Source organism: Manacus vitellinus, unplaced genomic scaffold (assembly GCF_001715985.3).
Source record: "Manacus vitellinus isolate BGI_N305 unplaced genomic scaffold, ASM171598v3 scaffold_17_pilon, whole genome shotgun sequence".
Taxonomy (NCBI): Eukaryota; Metazoa; Chordata; class Aves; order Passeriformes; family Pipridae; genus Manacus; species Manacus vitellinus.
In genome coordinates this window covers 11,780,884-11,806,917 of record NW_021939256.1, presented here as the reverse complement: position 1 = coordinate 11,806,917, position 26,034 = coordinate 11,780,884, and the positions used below count along the sequence as shown (strand labels likewise).

General features: G+C 40.0%; 1 protein-coding gene across 7 annotated transcripts in view; it reads left to right on the top strand.

Annotated features, from left to right (window-relative positions):
- The window catches only part of IKZF1 (IKAROS family zinc finger 1), a 103,535-nt gene that overhangs the window by 66,562 nt on the left and 10,939 nt on the right, over nt 1-26,034 (top strand). For 6 of the 7 annotated variants that reach the window (XM_018070147.3, XM_029958930.1, XM_018070149.3 and 3 more), the window contains exons 4-7: nt 15,194-15,253; nt 17,300-17,560; nt 23,282-23,449; nt 25,362-25,487. In XM_018070147.3, the coding sequence (XP_017925636.1) occupies nt 15,194-15,253; nt 17,300-17,560; nt 23,282-23,449; nt 25,362-25,487 (615 nt within the window). The remainder of the gene's footprint in view (nt 1-15,193; nt 15,254-17,299; nt 17,561-23,281; nt 23,450-25,361; nt 25,488-26,034) is intronic. The other variant, XM_008922806.4, reaches the window with a different exon arrangement.

The following is a 26,034-nucleotide window of genomic DNA, read 5'->3' as shown; positions in this document are numbered from 1 at the left end:
CCAGGATAGTTGAGCACAATGCAGTCCCTGGCCTTCTTGTGTGGAAACTAGCATTTGCTATGCAATGGTGGTTTTTTTCACCCCTCTTTTTTACCCTCAGTGAGAGAGAGCACAAGTGGTTATATTAGTTGCCTACTTCCTGAGAACACAGTGATCCTCGTGTTCTGGGCTGCGGGTTGTGCTTTCATGTTCAGGCATAGGATGGGAGTTCATCAGATAGCCATAGGCAGCTCTAGCAAACAGCACATTTGCATCAGCAGAAGCAAATTTCACCAGACTTGCTGGAAGGTTTGCTGCAGCATGCCACGGTCCTGCACTACTAACAGCCATTGCACATTTATTCAATAAAAAAAGATGACAACAGAAAACAAAACTTTACACGTTTCTCTTCTACAGACACTTGAGAAGCACCTTACCCTTAAGGTGTAAACCTGTGGTTTGCATCACCTTTGCTGGGACTCCGTGCTGCAACTCCTTTACCTAAATTTGAGGTAAAGGAATTTGGAGCTGTGGATGAGCCATTCTTCATTTGTCCTGGTGTCAAGGAGAGCTCTTAGAACTGCTCTGAGGCAAGAGACAATCCTAGTGTCTAACAGTTTCCAAGAGTCCAAAGGCCTTCAAGTAGAATACTGGCATCACTGGGATTAGAGTGTCTTATGTGCTCAGAAATGCTCAGCCATTATGATTTTGTCTTTTTGTGTTGGACAGGTCAGACTTGAGTTGCTCTCTTCTAAATGAACAAAGCATCATTCACTAGTCCAATATTTTTGTCCCTGGTTGCTGACCAGTTTACCAGGAAAAGGTTGATTTTCTGAAGACCAAGTCTATACACTTGCTGCAACCTCTGACAAACCTGCCTGGCCACGACCTGACTTAACCTGTATAGCCCAGAAGCACAAACTGTATTTCTGGATGTAAATGTTTCTAAGTGGTAGAGTTAGCAGGATTTAATTTCCTTTCCTGACTTTGCTGTACTCCACGGTGCAGCATGGCCGTGGCACAGATACCAAAGTTTACCTTTGCTAATAAGAAGCAGCAACTAAGGTAGAGCTGCTGTGCATTTTAATGTGGAAGGTTTTTCATGCTTTCCATTTGTCTCACTCTTAGTCCAATCGTGGTGTCTGGATGGTAGTATGAAATTTAGGTGCATTATGAATCCTGGATTGAACAGTGCTGATGGTCTCTCTCTGGCTTGCGGGAGTTGCAGCTTGGTAGTTCATGGGAAAGAAGGTTTCCTAATGTGTAATGGCACGTTAGGGCACATATTTGGGTGTTTCTGTGCTGAGAATCCATCATGTTTGGTGAAAATGCAATGCAGTATCTTTTCCTTTGGAATATTTGAAAAGTGCTTTAAGCATAAACTGGGCAGATGCTTTTTAAAAAGGATTCTTCCAAGTAAAAGGCACTTACACTGTCCAGGGCACGCTCCAGGGCACCAGGAGCAGAGAGGAAGTTTGACAGAAACTTTGCCTGCTAGACATTTTCAGATATTCCATAAATGCTGAGATAACAGGAAATGCCAACACTGAATAGATCATTAACCCTTATGGGAGGCCAAGTTTTGATCACCCTCTGAATGCCTGACATCAGTTTTCACAGCACAGACCTTGTTCTGGTTGTGTGTAATTGTGTGTCCTCTGTCCATTTTAACTCTTGCTGTTGGTGTAAGACTGAGAAGGGGATTGAATTAAGCTTTGGGTTTTTCTGCCGTCATTTTTTTTCAATTGTTTTGTTGTGGTTTTTTTTAATCTCTGAATTTATGTTGTGGCACTGGTTTCCTGGAAAAGGAACTCTGTTGCTCTAGACACTGCACAAACACCAACAGCATTCCCCAAGGAGTTTACAATCTAATTAAGACTATATATACATAATTGATTAATTAAGCCTTACAAGTCCTAGCCAAGGTAAATGTGAGGTAGGGCGGAATGAAATGTAATCAATTGTGCTGTGGAATCTAAACCATATATAGTATTCTGGAGACCAGAGAGCAAATATATTTTTCTGATAACTGCAGCAAAAAAGTCTGTGTGTTCTTCCAGGGTGCAGTGGGATTGGTTTGGTTCAAAGTACTCAGCTTTGTTTTAAACCTCATGTCTTGAAAAATAAGATCAAGAAATATAAAAGAGGTAAATGTAAATAAAGGAAGGATTTGATCATTGTACATGAGGGAATAAAATAAATATTGTCAGCGGATGATTAGATCATTTGGGGAATCAGGAAATTATTGATTTCCTGACTTCTAATTAGTCTAGATTTTAGTACAGAGAAGCAATTCACTGTATCGCTTGGAGTTTTGGAAAAAGGGAAGAACTAATTTCCAGCTCTGTGCCTCATTTTTACAGGGAGGAGTCCTGGGTTGTGCAAGTGCAATGAGTGAAATTCCAGCCCAGTGCTGGTGTGACAGAGAAGTGAGTGAGGCTAGTCCTGATAGGCTGAGTAGCTAAGGATAAAGTGGGGAGATAAGCCCAAATGTCAAGGTGTCAAATCCATACTCTTGTCCAGGCTTTTCTTTACGCTGAGATGTTTGCGAAGATTTAAAAAAAACACTGTAGCAATTTGGTTCTGGAGTGACATTTCACATCTCATAACTGAACATGTATGAGAAGCACTATGCAGCTGAAGTGGAGATGACAGAGTTTTCAGTTTTAGGTCATTTCCCACATAAAAGGTACAGGCTGAGCCCCTTTCTTCTTTCCTTTCTCAGAGTACTGATAACTTATGCCATACTGGCTTCAGTGTGTAGGGAAATTAAAAACTGCTTTGGATATTAAGCAGCTTATGCTTTCTTTTTTCTTGAGGTAGTTGCCTTTGGGATTTTTACATCTCTCTTGGAACAGAGTGGTAGCATGAGAAAAGGCCAGCTGAGGAAAAAGATTGTTTCTTTCCTGCTTCTGCATCATGAGTCTGAGGAAGAAAAGTCTACTTTTGACCTTGAGCAATCCTGGATAAGGGAGAACTGGCTGAGGGTTCCAAACATTTGATATCCAGTATTTTATGGGTGTAACCAAGGTTTATTAGGCTGGACAATAATTCTACCTTTGTATAATTCTGGAGGACACATCACAGCCTGTGGGAAGCATTTTCACAAATGCCTAAGTGATACAACCTTTTGGACAACTGCTGCTCCATGGTCCCTAGTCACCTTCTGTGGGACACATGTCAGGAAGGTGACCAGTGCATGGACAGATTTCAGCCTTATGTGTTAGAACACTTGAGAGGCATTTACCTGAATATAAGAATCACTCTGACCAGCAAAATGGCTTTTGAGTCCCCCGTTAGAAAAAAAAGGAAAAAAAGAAAAAAAAGTCTTATCCCTGTTAAAAAAGAATTGAAAAATGTGCAGATAAGGAAGTAAGGGCACATGATGGATTAAGCATCTTTCCCATGGCCACACAGGAAGTCTGTGGCTGAGCTAGGAATTAAACCTAGATTTCCTCAGTCTGCATCCAGTGCCTTATCCCTCTTTGAGGTCATAAAGTTCTGTTTGTTATCAAATTCTCTGTAGGCTGAAGCAGAAGGCTACTCTTTGTGAGACCAAGAATTATTAAAGGATAAGTACTATTCATAATTGGTGAGAAACTGAGAATAGGACTGGATCGAGTATTACCCATTTGTATTCCTATTTAATGTTCTCTTTTTTCCAAGTTTACATCAGCAAAAAATTCCCCTTGTGGTATTGCTCCTTGACCACACTACTTGTGCCTTTCCTTATGGCTAGGGTTGCAGTGGAGGCAAATGCTTAGCTGTTTCCAACTGTTCTGGTTTAACAGTAAGTAACATTATGACTGGCTTGATAGAAAATTATCCTATTTCTGCCTCTTTTGCTTGATATTTCTCATCTAAAGTCAAATAGAAAAATTGCATCCATTTGCTGTGAAGAACATCCGTATCTAAGTTCTCTCTTGCAGTACTTATTTGATTTGACAAAACATTATTTCTTGAACTTCTTCATGGCTGGTTTTTGTCTTTTGAAATGCTGAACTACATCAAGAGGGGCTACACTGAAGTGAAAACCAGACCAGAACTAGTAAAGCCAGAAGAAGGCAGGTAATGCCCCTCAAACCTGAAATATACACCAGCCCATCTCTGTACCAGGTAGGATATGACAACCTAGACAAAACCTTCATAATGGCCATAGTTCCTCTTACAAACATGTACTGGGTATTACACAGTTTGGTCACCCTGCCATCTTTAGAAGAATAATGCAGTGTATAGACTCTTCCCTTGTAAACTAGAGGTATTGGTGCTGTATCTGTAGGGAAGTGGAAGAGCAATCAGAGCTGTGGGGTGGGACATTCAGTGGAGGTCTCCAACAGTCATTCCATCTCAATAACTGTTGCTGTTCGTGAGAGGAAACTGCTAACTCCTTCCTACACATGTAGCGTCACCTCTCCTCTGTCCCACACATTAGTTTCAGCTGAAGAACTAAACACTGATCACGTGTCCCAGAAGATACTTTTTAATTCACAGATAAATGGTAGGGAAAATAGCTGAAACTGTTGATATTCTCAGTGCAAGAGTATTTCAAAGAAAATGAAGCCTTACTTACCCATTTCTTATCACGTACTAACAGCCTCCTTTGTGGGGGAATAGCCACAAATGGTTTTGAGTGTTCTTCCAACAAGATAGCTTTCATGCAGTGATGAAAAATAAATATACCACAGTACACCTTTGTGTAACACTCCTGTCTTCATCTACATGCAGGATTTCACCACTGTCTTCCTGAGAAACTACAAAATTCAGTTAGCCACCAGATAAGATAAAAACTGGAGCTTGACTCAAAAGGGGTGCATAACTGTTAGTATTGTGATATTTATAGAGGGTCATTTCTCAAGTTTGTACTTTCTACCCACCCCTTTATCGGACAAATTCTTGGTGAGAAGTCCCTGAGAAATGGTAGAGTGTAAAAAGCTGGTGTTCTTGAAGAGGTTCATGTTCTGCTTTGTATCTCCTTTGCCTGCAAATGGAGAAGAGAAAATTTTTCATGTGAATCTCAAACGCCTTCTGCTCCAGCCAAGTTTCATTCTGAACAAGCGGGACAGAACAGTGCATGATCTCAGTGGAAGGACTTCCTAAGCTGTCTGCTTCATCCACTACCAGCCAGGCAGGATTGCCCAGTTAGGCAATCCCTACTCTGCTTTAGCCAATTTCCTTCTGTACTCTTCCATCACTGTTCTCCACAGCTGCCTCCAGCAAAAAAGACCATTGCCTAATCCGCCTCCTCACCCTGAGGCTAAGTATTTGGAAGCCTTTTCTTCATGTTTGACCTCCCTCTTTTCTTTCAGAGAGTTATTTGAGGAGTCCCTTCTCTTGGTTGATATGAAGATAAGGAATGGGCTGGTGGTTAGTTCAGGTTTGGAGGAGTCCAGCTGCACATAGAGCAGGAGAGTTTGGTAACTGTCTTAAAGTAGGCAGGAAAGGGAATACACATGAAATGAGTGAAAATCAGACAGGAATAGTAATCTGAAAGATTACTGTAGAGGCAAAAAGGCCAAGTCTCTATATTTTTTCTAGTTTTAAATTTTTTTTAAAAAGCCACTAAGTATAATTCCTGGTCTGTGCTTCCCTTTCTGTCACTTCTCCATAATTCTTAGCATTTCAGTTGGGCTTCTGTCTCTTGGCTGCTTCCTCTTTTCCTGCTTTCCTATATTTCATTATTTGCCTTTCTTCCTCTTAGAGTACTTTTACAACAGAGTGAGGAGGATGTGGAAGTGTTACAATGTGACACACAAACTGCAGTGTCACAACTGCAGCTCTTTGGTTTCACCTCCAGGAGTGCAAAGAAGCAGGTCAGGGTGGAGAGGCAGGAGTAGGAGGCTGAGTGAAGGAAGGGAGAGATTTAAAAATAGGGAAGAGAAATGGTAAAAAAATCAGAAAGTTTCCAGCTCGGTAACTTGAGATAATGGCTTTCCATGTAGTTAAAGATAATCCCAAACTGAACCATCACTGTGTCCTTGAACACAAAGGAGAGATGCAGGTAGTGCCAGTCTAAGGGTCTCCCACAATAGTACTGCGAAAGATGAGATATAGCCATGAGACATTTCTGAACTTGCCTGTAAGAGACGTGAAAGCTGAGCAGACTCTACACCTGTATTGTGCACAGTTCATAGCATTGTCCCTTCAAAACAACAAACAAACTAATAATGGAACCTCAAAGGACAAATTATTCTCAGGGCCCATTTCTGGATGTGAAGTAAACCTTTGGAATGTGACCTGGATAAAAATGAGAAGATGCTGTAGCTTTCTTGAGATATCAGGCAGCTGGAAAAAGTCACTCCTAGGAAGTTTGCTCCAGCTACTTCCTAGGACACCCATTACTTAGAGATGAATCTCCTCTCCTCTCTTTTCTCCCTCTCCCTCTCCCTCTCTTCTCCCTCTCCCTCTCCTTTCTCTCCCCATTTTTTTTTTGACATCTGAGGTCCCTAGAAGCCTTTCAACTTGATTGATTTAAATTTACATCATAGCAACTGGTGTCAGTGTTGCTCCAAACTTCTAGACCATAACAGATGCTAAGGAGATAAACAACTGTGGGTTGGGAGGAAATGGGTAATATGTCCAGACTGCTGTGTGTTAGTGGAAGGAGTTAGAGGAACAGTAGATAAAGGTTTCCTGTTAAGCTGGACAAGGGGGAAGCTGTGATGTTTCTCAGCTATGGCTGCAACTGGACTGAAGTTCACAGCATTTTTGGTGTTTGCTATTTCTCCACTCCTCTCTCCCTCCCCCTGAGAAGCTCAGCTTGTCTTAAAAATCAGAATATTAATAAAAGTCAAGGAGACTTAAGCTTCAAGATAATTTAGATACTTCAGAATTGCTCTCCACTGCCATACAGTTGCTTCCAGCCTGTGGGGTGTTGCAGTGGACCAAGGATTTCATAGTCTCCCTCTGCTGCAGATGGGAAAACAATGGCTGAACCCCCTCTGAGATTTTAAATCAGAATATAGCAATACATGTCCTTTTTGTTATCTGCTTCTCTACTGATCGTCTTACAGGTTGTGTCAAATAGAGTTTGTGAGGAGCTAACAAATGCCTACCTACATGTGCATGCTAAACAGAGGGTGCTCCTGAGGTGACTGGATGTCCAGGATTCAGATATGGAGCTTGAGACAGTGGTCTGATTTCTGAGTGATCAGCATTTTCTGGGGTGATCTGTTTTCTTATAATCTAGTTTCATTAGCTTCTGAAGTTGGAGAACCTCAAAATATTAGTTGCTTTTGTAGAAATCTGTTAAAGATTTATGTTAAAGTAATTGGTAGGCATATTGTAATGAGTAGAAGAGTTTAGAGAAATTTCAGCAGTATTTGAACACTAGTTAGACCATATTAGGTTATTCTCTTCTATACCTCATCCAGAAATAGGGGCTTCGATGAAAGAATTTCTGTGGTCTGAGTTATATAGGTTTCTCACATTCATAATAGTCAGTTTTGGGCTCCTTATGATAATTTATTCAAGTGATGCGATTGGAGACCATTCAGTTCAACAACTATTATTTTGAAAGCCTTTTCCCTTGAAGCTCTGCCAGCAACATGTTGACTTGGATGTTTTGTTGATCTATCCATGTTAAGAAAATGGTTGCATTTTGATGTTAAGATAGTGAGTGATACCTACCATGGTGATTGTGACTGTCTGAAGATTGTGATCTTGACTGTGTTTCCAGTGAGTTTCAAACATCAGATTACTCATTCAAGAGAGAGGTAAAGTAATTTTTAAACACCTTTTACACTCACCAGCCTAAGACGTTGCTGAGGAACTGTTCAGAGTTTGAGGAAGCTGCACCCGAGCAGATTGCCGTGTTGGTCTTTCTCCTCTGGATGCATAATGATACCTGCACCAGAAACTCAACCAAACTTCAGCTTGGAGTTCTCTTCAGCAGCATAGTTCCTTTCTGGTTTTGGAGATACACTTCAGGACAGGAATAGGGACTCCTAAATTCAGTAGTTTCAAAACACAGTTGAGGTGTGCTTGCAGAGCAGAGCTAGGAAGTTCAGGTAGGATGCTGTTCCTGATATAATATCTTTTATATATTGAAAATTCTTTAATCTGAATCTCTGTCATATTTTTCTTCACATCCTTCGGAGAAACTGAGGGTTTTTTTAATAATCTATCCTTATTTTTGAGTCAGCTTTCGCAGAAAGCTAGTGAAATCTGGGTTTTTCTCTTAGCATTGTGACCCAATACAACACTATTCACCTTGCAGATGTTTGATACCTCACAGTAGAGGCATCCAATGTCGGGGGTAACTTCTCATAGCACTAATATGGCTAAGGTTGGATTCTGTTTGGGAAAGTGTGCTTGTTTTTCCTGAGGTAAAAACAAGAAAACAGCAAGCATGAAAAATAGTCAAAAATGAAGAAAGACAAGAAGTCTCTTAAAAATGTGTACTAAACTGACTTTAGTTGCATTAGACTTTCAAAATGATCCAGATCTCTGAGTGCTTGAGAGTCTGCCAGCACCGTTTGGAGTTTCTTGCCATTTCAACACAAGAGGATTGATTGCCTGAGGGGGACTCCAGGTCCCTGTAGCAAAGCATTGTCTGGATATATGGTGGAAAAGAATAAATTTTGCCCTGAAATCTTTCTTCTCAGAAGCTACCAGATATATGCACATTGAGAGAATTTCTTTGAGACTTACGTGGAGCAATTTATGCCTCTGCCCCAGAAGTCGTAGATTAGGATTTCCTTTCCCTGGACTATTGAGCACACTATAATCAAGTAAACAGCATTTTATATTGCAAAACCTTGGATAATATTTATACAACACAAAAAGAAAGATCTTCAATAGCATCTAGAAAAATAACTGGGCGCTCAGGGTTAACAGACCTAAAACAGGCTCTGTACCTCAGCATAATTTTCTTTGCACAGTCCTGAGGGAGAACATCTACTTTATCACTCATAAAGTGATGACTATATTTGATATGCTCTAAAATAAACTTTAAAATACTCAATATCTCTGGTTTTTTTCCCCTCTGTCTGATGAGGGGAACACAGAAGACTCTGCTCAGCAATTTGTTGTCAGAGTAGTCAAGATAATAAAATTTTCATAGTGTATTCCTTCTCAAGTGCTGAAATGGCTAAGTTCTTCTCCATTTCAACCTCTCAACTCTTCTCAAAAGAGAAGACTGACAACGTACAGCCTTGGCACGGTGTCCAAAGGCACCTTCCCAAACCTAAACACAGCTGCTTTGTCTAATTTTAGATCTACTGACCCTTTGACAGCTGAGGAACTATGGACACTTGTGAAAATGTTGCCCAAGGCATCTTCATGGTACCTAAATGGTCCCTGGAAAAGTCCCTGTGGCTGTTTCACTGATAGCAAAGGCACAGCACATTAGTTGTCAACATGGATGGACTTGCAAGGGCCTGTTCCTGAGCCATTCCAGGGATGAAATTAAAGACACACAAGCAGCTCACTGAACTGGCACATGTAAAGAGTAAAGTTTGCATGGAAGGGCTAACTTTGCGTTCAGCGCAGGGCAAATGTTGGTGCTTTGAAGCAACAGACAAAACAGTTCATCTCCTTGCCTTTCCCCGAACTACACAACCAAGGGCACTTCACTGATCCCAAGTGGTATTTTTCTTGTGCAGGGTAGCAACTGTTGCCTTCAGCTGGTACAGGCCTGACCAATACCATCTTTTCATGTTCAGATTTCACAGGCTTTTTCTCTTGATCAGGCAATCTGGAAATTCCCCCTCTAACGACAGTTCACATTAATTATTTGTAATGATCACCTTAAATGTGTTGCTGTTTTTTAATTGAGTTTCTGTATTTTTTTAAGCCCTTTGCTCTTTTTAGGGATTCCCCCAGTAATGCCCAGGTGAGAACAATTTCCAGCCATGACAGCATGGCTTCATGGAATAGCCTGGCTGTCTCTCCCATCTGTGAGGAGCTTCTTTGGTCTGCCTGTTGAATCTCAACATAGTCATTCCTCTTCTCCAAAACACTATTCTTTGTGCACACTTACCCCCACGTCCTTGCAGCTGCCACGTGCAACTGCCTTTAGATGGAATTTTGTTGCATTAGTTGAGGACGGGTTAACACCCATGAATTTCACTAAAGCATGCTTTATGGAAGGATTAGAGAAGGGAGATGCCTTAAAATTTTAGAATATCATATATCTGAGGCTCTGTTGTTCTTGAGTAACTGTTGCTGTGTGGGAAAGAGCATGTCACCATGTTTGTGCCTGTAATGTTGCTGGAGAATGCAGTCTCAGCATGTAAAGCAAGAGTATTCACACAGATATACCTGTGTGAGCTGAGAATGTTTTCATATATGGTAGTGTTTTTACCTCAGTGTTTTCCCTTGTTACTTAAGGTTACTTTGCTTTTTAAAAATTTCATACTAAAGGCCCTTCTGCTACTTCCTCATCCTTTAATGCCCATGTTAAAAAAATCTGATAGAAGCAGAATAGACAAAGACTGTAAGGATGAGAATTGTTGTTCTTACCATCATTTGTCAGCAAATTTTTCTCTCCAGTGTGAAAATCTTCCCAGCTTACTTCTCAAAGTAGAAAAGTGTCAATAAAGCCTGTTACCAGCAAGTCTGCAGCAGTTCCCTAAGCTTCTCCATCATGCAACCAGTAAAAGATATAGAGAACTTCCAGTAGAGGAACCATGGGTTACACGTACATGTGGAACTTGAAAAACAGGTTTAACATGGCGTTTCTTGATAATGCTCTTTCTCTTGCCTTTAAAACTTAGTTTTACTTGTAGTTCAGATGTTGAACATCAAGCAACCAAGCAGTTATCAGTCCTTGGGAAAAACCACTTGGATCCAGTACAAAATGTACCAGCAAGTAGCACATCAAAGACAAGAAATATGAACTAGATCAGCCCCTTGTCTTGGTTACAAATCGTTTCCTGCTGAAACACAAATTTAGAAAGATATATAAAAGGCACCTAGCTTCAAGTGTATGTTTGAGGGCATTACTTGAATCTGTCTTTGAATCTGTCTTTCTGTCTGTCTTTACTGGTGCTTTAGAGGATTCCTGCAGGTAACTAATGGGAGGTTACTGGGAGTCTGCACAATGAAGCAGAAGTCACTTTTTGTACCTAGAGAGAACATACTCTGTTGTTTGTTTTGTTCACTTGTTTCCATTCTGAACAGTTCGATCTCATTTCAGCCCCTGGAAAAAAGGTGTTGATGAGCTTTGCAATGCAGTGAAGCACAGTTCCCTGCTCCTTGCTGCTGAGAACGAGCTGTGCATGCTGATGGGCTGTGGTGCTGGCACACGGGGTGGACACCTCCCCACAGCCAGCAGCAGGGAGAAATAGCAGTCAGGGGTGATGGCATGGGTGGAGCTCCTCACACCAGTTGTCCCATGGGAGATAGCTTATCTGTGCACGCCCATGTTTCTGGAATAATATACATTTGATTGAAAGCCAAAATTAGAGTAGGGAAGAAATAGGCTGCCAAGACCTGATTGGCACTTGGAGTCAAAGGAAGCAGCGTGGACCCTGCAGGGAGGATCTCCTTATCCGTCAGCACCAGTCTGCTCTACCTGCAGGTGTGTCCCAGCAGTTCCCGTTACTACTCTTCTTCCTGTTATTTTTGTTACCCTTTGAAAAGTCTTTATCTTTCAGCATTTTACACAGAGAGGCACCACAAATGCTTGATTAATAGGGCAATGCAGTGCTATTTGTAGAAAGGAGAAAGCAGAAAAAGTAATTTTAAGAGCACCTCAATGTCTGCTTTTTCTCAAACCAGTTAGTTTGATCAGTCCCATCTACGTTCTGTTGTGTCTTTTGAATTATACTGGAAAAGGCTGAAGCCACTGCATAACTAATTATGGTTCCTCTACCCAGACTTTTTGTTGTCCTTTTTCACATCCACATGATTCTTCATCTCCCTTCAGAAGCTCATAAGGGAAAGATACTATTAATGGAAACATAATTTAAGTTAAAGAATTGGGTTTGTTGTTGTCAAGTCAGACTGGTGAATAATGACTCCTTAAGTATTCTGTGGACAAACAACTTGCATTTCTGGGAATGGCATCCTCCAACTGCAGCGCTCTTGGGTGTTGAAAACAGAGCTGATACCACAGTAAATGACCACGATGTAAAAAGGAAGGGGCAGGGTTTGAATTGCAGGTCCATAGCCAAGTGCAAGATTTTAGGTACACTGTAACAAACCCGAATAGCTGGTAATGTCTTCTTATATCAGAAATTACAAGTGGAATTGCTGGCAATATTCTGTTTTCTGAGTTTTGTACCTATGTAAACAAGAAGAGATCCTCTCTGCGTTTGTTGACACATGTTAATATGCTGAGGTGATTTATTTTGACCTGATAAGCTTTTTTTCATCTTATTCTGCCTTTTTAGCAACATTTTCTATCATTTGTTAGAAAGATGGTGCTAAAAGTTTTTTCTCACTGTAACAGTCATAATGTACTGTCCATATCAGTCAGGTATGATTGCTGCTTGAATAGTTAAAGTGCCTTCATGAGAACTCTTGTCGGACTTTAAAGCTACCATTTAAACAAACATCAACTAACATCAACAAAATACTTCTGGCTTGTCAAGTGGGCCATTCAAACAAAAAATTACATGCACCCAAACTATTTGCAGCAACTTGAAGAGAGATCTTTCTCTGCTGTTGGCTACAAAGTACAAGCAAGACATTGCATGGAGCCAAAATTTGGTTATCTGGGTTATTTTAAAAGGAAGGCTAAAGGATAAGTTCTTAAAGGCAGGTATATATGCCACAAGATACAGTTAAGTACCTACTAGGATAAAGGGTCAAACCCCACTACAAATAAAAGGGAGTAAGGGAACTCTCTATTGTTTAAATGCCACAGAAACTTCAGTGTGATTTCTTTTTCTCTGTTACTCTCTAAATTTCTTTGATAGCCAAGTCTCATGCTTTTTTCTCTTTAAAAATCCCACTGAAGAAGAATATGACTTGGGAGGTGAATGTCCCCTTCCAAATGGAATTTACCCAGGTACTTAGACCTATGCTGGTGCAAAAGTCTCACAAAACTGAAAGGATTTCACATCTGAAAGGGAGTCCCACAGCTAGAAGAGAAGGTAAATTGGCAACAGATTGAGAACAAATTACTAATTCTTCACATGCCTCTTTTTTCCAGCTGCCTATTTCTCTGTCCTTCGAAAGCCACCCTCTACGTCCAGTTTTCCAGGAGGTCTGTTTGGTTTCTCCTTTCTCCTCACTACTTACTCTTTCACTCATTGCAAAACACCTCCCTTCCCTCTTCACATTGCTCAGCTCTTTCCGGGGAAGTGTGACTCTGTCTCCTCTCATATCATCCTGCCTTCCTGATTGTCCTAGCCCGAGTCTGGGGCGAAGCCAGCTACGCTGCTCTTCAGTGATAAATTATATCATCTCCCCCCCCCCCCCCCCCCACTTTGACATATCACTTTTTTTTTCTAAGACTTGAATAAACCAACTTTAGCCATAGAATGTAGACCAGTCTTTTTAACATAAATTTCAAATGCTCTTCAGAAAATCCTGAGTGAAGTTTCCAGTAAACATCATAGAGCATAAGAGTATCCTGCTTTTGGGTACTTCTCCACAATCTAGATAGGTGAAAAGGCAGTGGGACAGAGCTGTCAGTTCAGCGACACCAAAGCACTCCACACTCCTTGCACAGAAAAGTGGGTTTGTGTTAAACTCCCCTGAATTGCAATAATGTGTATAAAGGGAGTAAAATCCAGAGCCTTTTAAGATCACCTCCAACCAAATTGAAGTAAATTAATTAATGAGTAATTTCTTAATGGTGTTAGAAGAGCCAATGAGAAATTATTACCATGATTTGTTATAGAACTAAGTAATGTCTTCATGTGTGTATATAGATGCAGATGTGCAAATAAATTATTTCTACAAAGACTGTATTGAGTAACTGAGAAACCTGTACAAATGCTGAGTATGTTCTTGATCAGTGCATCTGAAAAATATGATTCATGGGTATGTATCACATCTTTGTACCTCCCCACTGTGGCAGGAGAGAGACAGGAATCTTTATCACAAAAGAAGTAGAAAACACTGTTATTTCCAGTATAAGTCCCTAGGGAAAAAAAATAAAAAGAAAGTATACTCTGCATTCCCATTTCTTATTCAGATTTAATAAAAGTCCTTATTATTTTTATTGAAATTATTTCTCTCTCCTGTTGTGTCTCCTGCATCAGTGGGGCTCACTTCACTAGTTTTCATATAGCAGACATGTTTGCAAGAAGTGTTAAGTTTGAACGTGGAGATATTTTGTTTGTTAATTAGACCTGTAAAATTTCTGTGGGGACTCAGGGTGTGTTGGGTGGCCTCACTGTCCATCAGCTCTCACTGGCAAAGTGAACTCTGCACCTGAACTGAGCTCCTGCCATGAGCTGCACTGCCAAATGGATGTGCTTGTAAGGCATCCTGGGTATCCAGCCTAGTCTGCGTGGGGACATTCATTGAGCAGTAGGGCTGCAGCAGTCCAGGGGCACAGCTGCAGAGAGCTTTAGTGAAGATTGACTGGATCAATATCCCTATCATTGCTTATACCAAGTAATGAACTCCATCATTACCTGCATCAGTGTGTCCAATGGCATGTTAATTTGTATGTGGCTGCTCATAATATGCAGGGTATAGTATATTTGTGTAACTACTTTTTTTGTAGATACATTGTGAGGACAAACCTTATAAATACAAACAAAAAGTATGCCAATATACACAAAAGTATATATATGTAAAATTGCACCCCCTCTTCTTCCATTGCATAAGACCAGCAGGCGTGAGAAGAAAATAATTCAGTTTCACTTTTTATAATAACAGAGACTAGAAACAAGAATGTATAAGAAAGAGCATATTGGCAAAACATAAATTCTGAGGAAGCTGCACTGTGGGGACCTGCATTGACCCTTTTGAGACACGTTAGCAAAAGTTTCTCTTGACTTCAGCAGGAATTAATGTGCTAGCCAGGGGAATACCCAAGAGACATGAATTCAGAAAACATGATAAAACTTGTTGGCTGCTTTGGAAGAAAAGGGCATTTTCACAAATGGGAATTGTTCTAGACAAGTCAGGATTCCCCCTGCCAGCTGTCCTGCTGCTGTTCCTCCTTCATCCTAAACTACTTGTGTTGCTTCTGTGATGGTAGTTCTGTCTTTCTCCTAGGTATTTATCTGATAGCAATAATGCCATCTTCTTTTATATTTACTGCTAGCAGTACCACAAACCAGCCTCTTGTTTGCCTTCTTTATTGCAGCTGCATACGGGGCGGAAGGCTTTAGGGACTTTCATGCAATAATTCCCAAATCTTTTTCCAGTAAGTATACTGCAAACTCAGCTCACTACAGAGCATTTCCATCTAGTTCCTATTTTTATGACTTTTGTTTGTGTCATTTCACTTCTGAATAATGTACTGCATGTACTACCAAAGAGCTTAAGTAGTCTGATCTTTTGGCTTTGTTCACATGTATTTTGTTTTAACTTAATAGAAAATCTGCTTCAAAAGCCACCTTCTCCAAATCCCTGGCAGGCAAGGAGCTTATAATTGTTTTGCATAAGTATGTGTATTTATTAATTGTTATTATTACAGTATATTATTTATTTATTATTATTAAAAGGGAAAAATTGGTGTGTAAATTATGGAAAATCCTGTAATATGCTCAAGCCAAATAATTCTTTTGCTTCTGTTTGCCATGGTGAAAACAGCAATATGGGGTTGTAGTCCACTAAATTTGCAGAATCACTTCTCTTTAGCCAGTTATGCCATCTTTGTAAATCGTTGTTTGGTCATTGATTTTTTTTTTCCATATGGCTACATTATTCCCCTTTTTAGGACATATGTTTTAAGGGAAAACTGCTTATTATGATATGCGCTTATTCTGTCTTGCATATGATTTCTATGAAAAATGCAGTGTCTGAAAAATCATTAAAATGCCTAGATTGGTAGACCTTTTAAAAGGTATCAGTCAAACACTATTCAGAAATGTGAACACCTTTAGGCTTCTGTTTACCAGTAAGATTTTGAGTTAGGTACTCTTGTCAGTCACATCCACGCAGTCCTTCTGGGACACGTGGGAGGTTGCAGGATGTATCAGAGAAGAATTTGTCAAACCTGTCCCTTTCAAAGGAATATCAGGGTCTTTAATGCCCTGAGGTAACTATTGCCCATAGCTTATTATTATTATTACACCACCACTTTTGAATGAGGTTACCATGAAACTGCCATTCCATGGAAGGAAAAGACCTGAACTTTATTGGATAAAACAGACCAGCTTTGGTGTGGGATGGGGTGAAGGAAGAGGTTTTCTGCGGTATGGAAAGTAAGACTTTGGCCAATGAAATTACCTTTTTCAGCCTAATGAAAAAGTATTTTTTCACCAAAATTACTAGATCAGAAAAAAACAGAATTAACAGCAAAGATTGCTTTTTTTCCTACACAAAACATCATACTGTCCTGTGGAGAGAAGACCAATGAATATTACCATGAACTAGTCTGAATCTTGGCCCTTTTCCTTAAAGTTTGCTATGTTCATAGCCTCTGTGTTACCACGTGAGGCTATGACAAATTCACACCCGAATTCTTCTTCTGGCTGCAAGCAACTGTCACTTACGGGATTATAACACAAAGGATTTATCCAATAAAGTCATAACAGTTCCCCCGCCCACCTTTGTTGATTTGACTGGTTATTAATAGTAGCTCATGGCTGTGGAAATCCTCTCCTATTACTCATCAATCCTAATCCTTCTGTCCTAAAACACCATTGTCACTCCTAATTTCCTGCAGTGCTAGTTCTTGCTCTTAAATTCTTCCTTCCATCCTTCTCTGCCCTGGTTTCTTTATCAGTGTTTGTACTCTTTGCTTTCCCATTGTCCTTGCTTACCCCATAGAATTCCAAATATTTGGATTCAGTACAACACTTGGGATCTTCCCACCAAGCGGAAAATGTTGCATTTTCTGTTCATTTTCATCCATTGTCTTCAATTACTTACTTTCACAATTGTTTCTGACAAACCCCTGTGAAGTGGATTCATTTTAAGTTTTATTCCAGTTAGCCTGAATTGTCAAAATGAAATCTATAAATGCAAAAATCTCAAAGTGACCTAGAGATGAACTTGTAATGTTGTTTGGGTTCCCAGCTACCTGGATGCCTCGTATTTGTTTTACTGATATTCACTGTTCATTGCTACATGTGTTACAAACTCATCACATTGCCCATAGAATTTTAGTTGTGTTCATAGCTTTCGTTGTTCAGATATATTGTACATGCTGTTTAGAAGTTAACTCCTTTCATATGATTGTTTATTTGCCACAATATTTGTTCTGTAACAAAACTGAGTGGCATCCTGTATTGTTTTTTTTCAGCTGGTAATATTAAAATAGAGACTCATAGTGATGAAGAGAATGGGCGTGCCTGTGAAATGAATGGGGAAGAATGTGCAGAGGATTTACGAATGCTTGATGCTACAGGAGAGAAAATGAATGGCTCACACAATGGCCCAGGCAGCAAGGCTATGTCAGGAGTTGGAGGCATTCGACTTCCTAACGGAAAGCTAAAATGTGATATCTGTGGGATAATTTGCATCGGTCCCAATGTGCTCATGGTTCACAAACGAAGCCACACTGGTAAGGCCTGACATAGTTTTTCCTTTAGTTGACAAGAATTGGCCACATATTAGTAACTAAGACTTATTTTCTGTGTCATGCACATGTTGCCTCTTGTAAGATAATACAGCATTAGTGATTGTTTGTAACTCAGTTATTTTGGTACACTCTTTTGGACAGCACAGGAATTGAGACTTCTTCATGGAAGTCCATCTGTTGGGCTAGAAATTGTGCTATTTTTTTGGTTTGAAGCTACAAAAAATCAATTAAAAAAAAAAGGTAAAGAAGATATGCAAGTCTTGTTTAATTTCTAAGAAATTTCTAAGAATTGCTGAAGACAAACCCATTTGTTGGGTTTAACTCCAAAATTGACCCAATTGTAATGTTTCCAACAAAGCAACAAAGCTCATTATGGATCAGTGATTATGAAAGTGACTGGTAAAATACATGTTAAGAGAATGGTATTGGCAGTCATAGTAAAAAAGGGTTTAATTGTATGTCCAGTGTTTCATGGAGTAAAAGCAGGTATTGTCACTGGTCAAATCTGCACTAAAGGGTTTCCTCTGACATGCTAAAAGAGACATAAAAAAAAGACATCCATAGGGATGGCTTTTCATTATACAGTGCTGTAAATGTCTTGCCTCAATTTTCTAATTCTGAATAGTCTCAGAGTCCAAAAATGAAGAGGCTGAAACAAATGAAGAAGTAAAGACCAGGGTGAGTCTCACCTTGCCTGATATATAAGCTGTCTAAAAATTAGACTTCTAATCTAAACTCTAATATCATCCATAATCAGATGAGAACTGAACTCTAGTGTTGTGCCATACAACTTACTTTGAAAATAAATAGAGTATTTGGCATTTTTTGCATGAATATTCAAATGAGAGGGAATTTTAAAATATTTTTAAGGTAAGAACAACCTGTTTGATACTTAGATTCCACTGAAATAATTGTGCCAGTAAACACATGGATACTTTCTTCCTCCACATATCCACAGTCATGCTTTAACAACTTCCCCAGAATTACTAATGCTTGAGATTTGCAGAGCATTTTCAGAGTTTTGTGGAGAGGATCCAGGAAGAGACCCCGAATGTTGTCCATCCCCCTCGTCCCCCCTGCCCAGCGTTACTGTCTTTCATTGTAACTGTGTCTGTTCAAGCTACAGAAGGGTGAGATCTGCTGATGTAGCGTGGGTTAGCCACCTTCAGAAGCAGTACTGTTACATTGCCTGCTTCCAAGTACTCTTCACTTCCATGAGAAAAATCCCTCTGTCAGAAAAGAGCAGATAATTATTTTTATTGGAAAAGCCACAGCTAGTTCTCAGAACAGAGGCTGTAGCCTACATCCTAGATACAATAAAGTGCTTGATGGTTGATTGTTTTCCTTTTTTTTTAATTAAATGTTAATATGATCATTTAGAAGTTGATAAAATGTGTATGAAAATTACTTGTACATTTTTAAAAAGACCCATGGGCTTGAAGGGGATGCTGTAGTAGTTGAAACAATATGTTGCAACTTAAAATGTACTTAGAGGTAGAAGTCTTCGTGCTTGTTTAAGCAGACTGCTTTTTTATTTAAAAAATAACCTCCTGTTGGTGCTTCAGAAGAGCTGTTTCGGGTCCTGAGGGTCCCTGCCAGTGCTTGCACCAGGGCTGAACGGTTTGTGTAAGGATACACCTGACTTTAGGGAGGCAGTGGGCAGAGCTGCCTTTGTTTAAAGCACTCATTTCTGTGTGCTTCAGAGACTGTCTCTGAAGAATGAGCTGGGCTGCCTGGTCCCTGTGACAGCATCCCCAGGGGCTGCCTCACTGGGTGCCTGGTCTTTTCCCTGGCACAGAAAGTCAGTTGCCTCAACTCCTTGCCTGGTAGAGGGACCTGTGTGCCTTCCAAAAGTGCTCAGGGTGCTGCCACACAAGAACTGTCACTCCAAGACTTCTGCACACTTTGCAGAGCCCTCCCCTTGCCAACGAGACCCTCTTTTAATCAGGGAATGTAGTTCAAGCCTACAGTGGAAGCACCCCACAAGAGGCACTTTGCTTAGGACGACATCCTTTTACACTTAGTAAAACTAAAGGATGTGGAGTGTTGTTCCTGGGTCCTTCCATGGAAAGAATGCCTTTGCTTTCCCTCCCACCTTGTTCTCAGCTCCTCTCCTAAGCAGCCTCTTTGAGGGAGCTCAGGTAGTTTTTCAGGGGCTGGCAAGGGAGTGGAAGTTTAGAGCTGGTAGTTTAAATTAAAGGGACGTCATGAGGAAACAGTGATGACTGCTTTTCCTTTCAGCTGCACTGTGAAAATTAAAGTAGAAATGGAATATACTATTACAGACATTTAACTGACTATACCAAAGCCCATTTAAATACATGCCTGATGAAGGAATAAGCCTCACAAATGAATTACTTTGCTGATAATTCATGTAAAACCCGCATATGCTGTGAGGTTTTCTTAAATAAATATTTGATAAGTGAACGAAACTCTAGCACACTAAAGTGCCAAAATAAAATGACTGCCTGACCTGATAAAAGGCATAATTACTTTTAATGAATACACCTGCCAAGTGCAGATATGCAGAGCAGCACCTGATATTTCTGCCCCCTCCTGTCTGCAGGCAGCTGTGCAGCACTGGCTGCTTCCTAGCCCCTTACCTGTTGCTCCATCTGCAGAGCAAATCCTCCTCACAGATGCCCAACTCTTCTCACTCTCCTTCCCTTTCGGTACATTGATTTTCTCCAGCTTGCCGTTGTCTTGCTTGGTGTTTAGGAAAAAGGAGATCTAGAAAGGAGAAAGAAACTCCCGCTCGGTGGTGCTGATACCTCAGTGTATAGGTTCAGGTTTCACTTGCTCAGTGTGCACTTATGTGTGCGTATGTGCATATATGTGTGTGCGTGCACACACATATATGTGTTGCCTTCTTATATGTACAGTGCTGTAACTTAAGTCACCAGTTACGTCACTTAAATCTTTTTAGTTGGGTGTGAATGTCTTGAATTTATTTGGAAAACTAATGCCCATTGAGGAATGAGCATTAAAAAAAAAAAAAAGAAAGCAAGCTCTAGAGATCTCTGCAGGTCTCTCAGGTGATTTTGTCATATTGTTTAAGAAATGAGAAAAATTTCAATTAAGATGATAAATATGCTTCACTGAATAAGTGGTCCAGGGCCTGTGCTCCCACAAAGGCTTGCAAATCACTGCAGTGGTGGTTGATTAAATTATTCAATTCAGGGTCCCATTGCAGTTTTTGTTCCTGGGCCCATATTTGTCCATGGTTACACACCATATGGTAAAATCCACCCAAGATAGGTGTGTGCTCTTCAGAACTGGTGAGAAAATGACACAGAAAGCTCACTTTAAAAAAAAAAAAAAAGAGTCATTATATATTTTTTCTTTCCACCATACCCCATCCTCATTTGAGGGGATGTCACCAGACCCAGTAACCTTCCATCAGTGAATGTCAGCATTCTAGCAGGTCAGGGAGCCTTTGCTGGGCTTACAAGACAGGCATTCCCCATCCTGGTAGTTGCAGCAAGGACAGCCAAGGGCCAGCCAAGATACATGTAACTCTTCAGGGTCTTTCAGTGGTGATGTTGTTTCTCTTGTACAGCAGCATGGGTGCAGGCTCCCTTATATTTGATTCCACTGTAAGTTTTGTAGAAATATTTGGCATGCAGCAGTCTTGTTTTAAATGCTCCATCTGTCTTGTTCACCCAACACAAGATTTCAGCCTATAATTGGGAGACCTGTAGTCTAGAGATACATTTCATTCTTACTTTGCTTTGCATTTCATTCCAGGACTACTTTTACAATCCTCGTTTTCTCCTCTTATGCTCCTCTAAATAAAAATAGCAAAAATGAATGCTAGAAAAGCTGATTAGTAAGAATTAACCATTTCTTCTGAATTTGTGTCCCCCATGATGCACTGACTTCTTCATCACTGTTTCAGCCTGTTTCTGAAAAATACCTCCCATGCTGAGTAACTGCCCCAAAGATTAAGACACAAAGCAGAGAGATACTTACCTGTTTTCTTTTTCCCTAGCCACTACTGTGCATGGCTTATGAAGCACATTGCAAAGTCCTGTAAGGCCTACGCTGGCATTTTTGTAGGCCATCGCAGCTGAACCAGTTGTGGACATAGTTTACAGCTACTTGATGGACAAAGAAAATGAGCTCATTTGGGTTGATGGGGACTATGCTTTCCTGCTTGAAACTGTTTGACCAGTGAAAATATCTTATCATAAAGTGAATTCATTTTACTGTTTGCTGAATGCTAAAGCTGCCAGCCCTGATGACAGGGTTTTCAGATTTTTGGGTTGGGATTGTGCTGCTGTCTAACCGATCTTCAGCTCTTCTGCTGCATTATCCAGAAGTCAGACATGATCACACTGCATATATATTCACATGTATGGACATAAAAGTTGATCCTAGGTGTTCAAAATAATACATGATGGTTAAGTGAGAGAGAAGAAAGAAATAAGTTAACTTTTTTTTAATATATATTTTAACTTCAGGTGTGAAATCTTAAATACAATGTTATTGTTATGCAAATAAAATCAAAACTAAAAACAGGTCATCTCTGGGCTGGTTCTAATATGGTTATTGCATTATAATTACTACAGCAGATTAAATTTATGCTTAAGAGAAACAGAATTCAGCAAATGAGTTTCAAAGCCTGGTTTGTCTTAGTTGAGGGCTATGGAGAAACAGGCATGCAGAAGCAGTTTCTGTCTGGTATAACTGGAAACATATTTTATTTCCCACTCATTTCAGCAAAGGCTTCATTCATCTTAATTTAAAAAAAAAACCAACCAGAAAGAAAACAAAAAAAGACCCACCACAAACTAATAAATGAGCATATTGATTTTAAACAGCACTAAAAAGCAAACAACGGCCATGTTAATTTTTGCAAAGGCATTGATTCATTTCCTTCATAACAGGCACCAACTTAGAAAAATCAAGGCTGTGTCTCTGAGTTTTTCCCCATGTCTGTCCAAAGTTTGGACCATCAGAGCCTATTTGGGCAGCTCCTCTGTTCATACCTTACCTAGAGAAGGATTGGGACTTTGGCATGGAAGTACAGGGCTTCCTTTGCACTGTCTTAACTTCTGTGATTTTGCTCTCTCTCTTTCTCTCTTTTCTCTGTCTCTTTCCTGATTTGGCTGCTTAGGGACAGACAGGTAATGGAGAAGAAATTGAAAGGGAAAATACAGGGAAAATGTAAATGAAAAGAAGTTATTATAACTGTTATAATGAAGTGCCTTTCATTTAAATATAAGAATGTAACGCTGAAATGAACTTGTGATCCTGAAATGCATTTTTAATGAGTTTCCTTTTTATTTTGCTGCTTCAGTGGCATATTTTAAAGACCCTTTGAAAAAAGCCACATTAAAAACCCCACCAAATGCCACAACATGCAAAATTGGATATTGGTTTATTCCAAAACTGCTGATCAGGAAGAGTGGCTCTTCAACACAAAATGTTGCAGTCACTTTATTTAAATGAGTTTGAATTTGCATTGTGATGTGCCATTCTGATTTAGAAAAAAAAAATTAGATTTTCAGATCAAATTGACCCAGCCAGTGAAGCATTAAGAAACTGGCAGGTTTAGTCTGAAAGCCTCATGTTATATCAAACCTGCAGCCGGTGGAAGTCACAGAGCAGCAGTGAGAAAACAACTTTCTCACTGAAATCTTTCTCTTGTTACCGTGTAAGACTTTTTTGTTCTCATGTATTTTCCTCTTCTCCCCATAGGAGAACGCCCTTTCCAGTGCAATCAGTGCGGAGCCTCCTTTACACAGAAGGGCAACCTTCTGCGCCACATAAAGTTGCACTCAGGTGAAAAGCCCTTCAAGTGTCACCTGTGTAACTACGCTTGCCGTCGCAGGGATGCCCTCACGGGACACCTGAGGACTCACTCAGGTAAGTGAAGGTATGGGACTAACCAGGGGTGCTCATCAGCACCCCTGTCGAGGCGATAAGGGTGGCCACTAAGGTCTTCTCATCCTGCAGAGGCACAGAGCCCCATCTTGGGGTTAACCAAGCTGTGAGCTGGCCACAGTGTGTTAGCAGCAAAGAAATGACTAAACACATCTTCATGACCCTTCACCAGAAGACCTGGTTTTTTTCCCATACTTCTTGGATGATTCAAAGTTTCTGTATTAGGGTTTCATCTTACAAGACTTATGTGAGTAATCCATTTCATGGAAGTACGAACATGAGTTAGAGCTGATGAACGTTTTAGGGTAAGAGATAATATATAAGTTGAAACACAGTCTGGTAGTCATCCTCAACCTAAGGAGTGAACACAACCTACAGCATTATTTGTTGCACCTTGTTATTACACATACTTTTAAAGAGAAAGAGTGTGGAGAAGGGAGAGGGTGGGAGAAAGAAAGATAATAATCTTCCACAAAAGGGGACTATGATGGAGATTTTTAGTGTCTTGTCTCAACAGTAATATGGATATGAGTAAATATTTTTGAATAGCTGCACTTTTCCATTAACAGGAACCTGTCATTGTTTGACAGAAGCCATAGTCACATACCTTTTGTGAAGTAAAACCAATTTAACACATTTAAGTGCCTTTAAAAGCAGACTGCAGTCTCATCTAGTTTCCCAAGCTAAGCTGCAAATGCAAATTGTTACTTGGATGGGAGACCTCCAATACACATTGCTAGAATTGACGCTGGTAACGTTACTTGTGAAAGTTGGCTTTGGGACCAAGTTCTGGGTGGCAAAAGGAGAGCTCTCAAAGTGGTGTTTTTGTGCTGCACAAAACTAAGGAAATTCTTTTCTAGCACACATATTAAATAACATAATAAAATCCTTAGTGTTGATCCCAGCTGTCCAAAATAATTTCCAGTTCTCTGGTTTGGTCCCAGCCTGATTGAGGAAAGCACAGACTTAAAACAGTATTTTGCCTCCCTCTCCTTTGCTGTTACTGATTTTCACAGATGCACAGTTTGAAACATAATTCTTCTTATATATATATATATGTGTATATGAAATTGCACCTAGACACTTTTAGCAAACTATGAGGATTCTGTAGTTGGAGAGACAGTGCATAAACTGTAGATAGTGATTATTTCCTGCAATTGGTAAATTGACATCAATACATTATAAAACAAGTTGGATGTCTGAATCTGATTTTCACCTAAGAATTTGTAAATAAAATTCAAAAATTAAACTGTGCAACCATCTAAAGTTATTAAATCACGTGTAAGGTGACAGCCTTGTCACATTAAGACAGAAAATTCAAGTCCAAAAGTACACAAAACAGTATTGGTGTGAAATTCCTAGAATTAGCTAGACCTGGATTGCTGTAATACATAAATTTTCATGCCACTTCTCTTGAATTTCCAGAAACAGAAAACATGCAAAATCTAAAATTGTCTTAAAAGTGTTGAGCTGGTTCTCTTTACGTCAGAATTGACATCCAGCCATGGGCAAGTCGCTACCTACACCCCCACTGGCAGTCTCTGTGGGTACAGACAATAAAGCAAATACTTTCAGACCTTTGAAGGTGTCTCCGTTTCTAACTTGTGTAGATGCTGCTTTTAAAGATTTAGTGTTGCAGTCTTTATCTGATGTGGATCATCTAAAATCAGCTTGCAGCACCCACAGAATTGGCCTGTTGATGTAAAGATATATCACTAATTTTCCATTAGTTCTGTTTTCATTTAGATTTTTTTTTACACTGATAAAATCCTTCTTCAGTTCACCACAGCATGGCTTTATTTTAGGAGTGGGCTTTTTTCCTGTTGTCATTACCATTTTTAATACGCCGTTGAATACTTCATCTGAATCTCATAATTGATTGTGTTTCCTCCAGTTGGCAAACCCCATAAGTGTGGATACTGTGGTCGCAGTTATAAGCAGCGCAGCTCTTTGGAAGAACATAAAGAACGCTGCCATAACTACCTGCAAACGATGAATCTCTCGAGCAGCATTTATCCAGGTAATAACTGTGTCCATCTGGGGAATAACGCTCTCCTGTCACGAGTGCAGAAAAAGGAGTGCAAAAGGAACAGTAATACCATTTGTGGCAACTTTGGCATTGTGGAGGCACCCCCCCCCCCCAATATGTATGATATTGCATCTGGATTTGTTCTTTTTTTGAGAAATGTTTAGCTGTTGTCTCACTTTGTTTAGCTCAAATAAAAAGCCAAAGTACAATTCAAACGTAGCAAAACCCTTGCAAGACCTGGAAAACATCAGTTCGTCATTTCAAGACAGTGTGACTACATCACCTCACCACTTTTGCTTGGAGTCCTATATTGCAATACTCTTGTGGATATATTTTTAATAGAAACTTAATGCCAGTGTTCTGGGTAGGGTTGCAGAATCTTCTGCATTGCACATCTCCTTCCCTTTCTAGGCATGGCTTAAAGGGCTCACTTGACCACTAAGACCAACTCATCTAACAAGGATGAGAAATCTGTCTTTGATCTCACTCTTCCAAGCAAGAGGACATGAAGCCAGAGGCATTTAATTTAGGCAGTTTG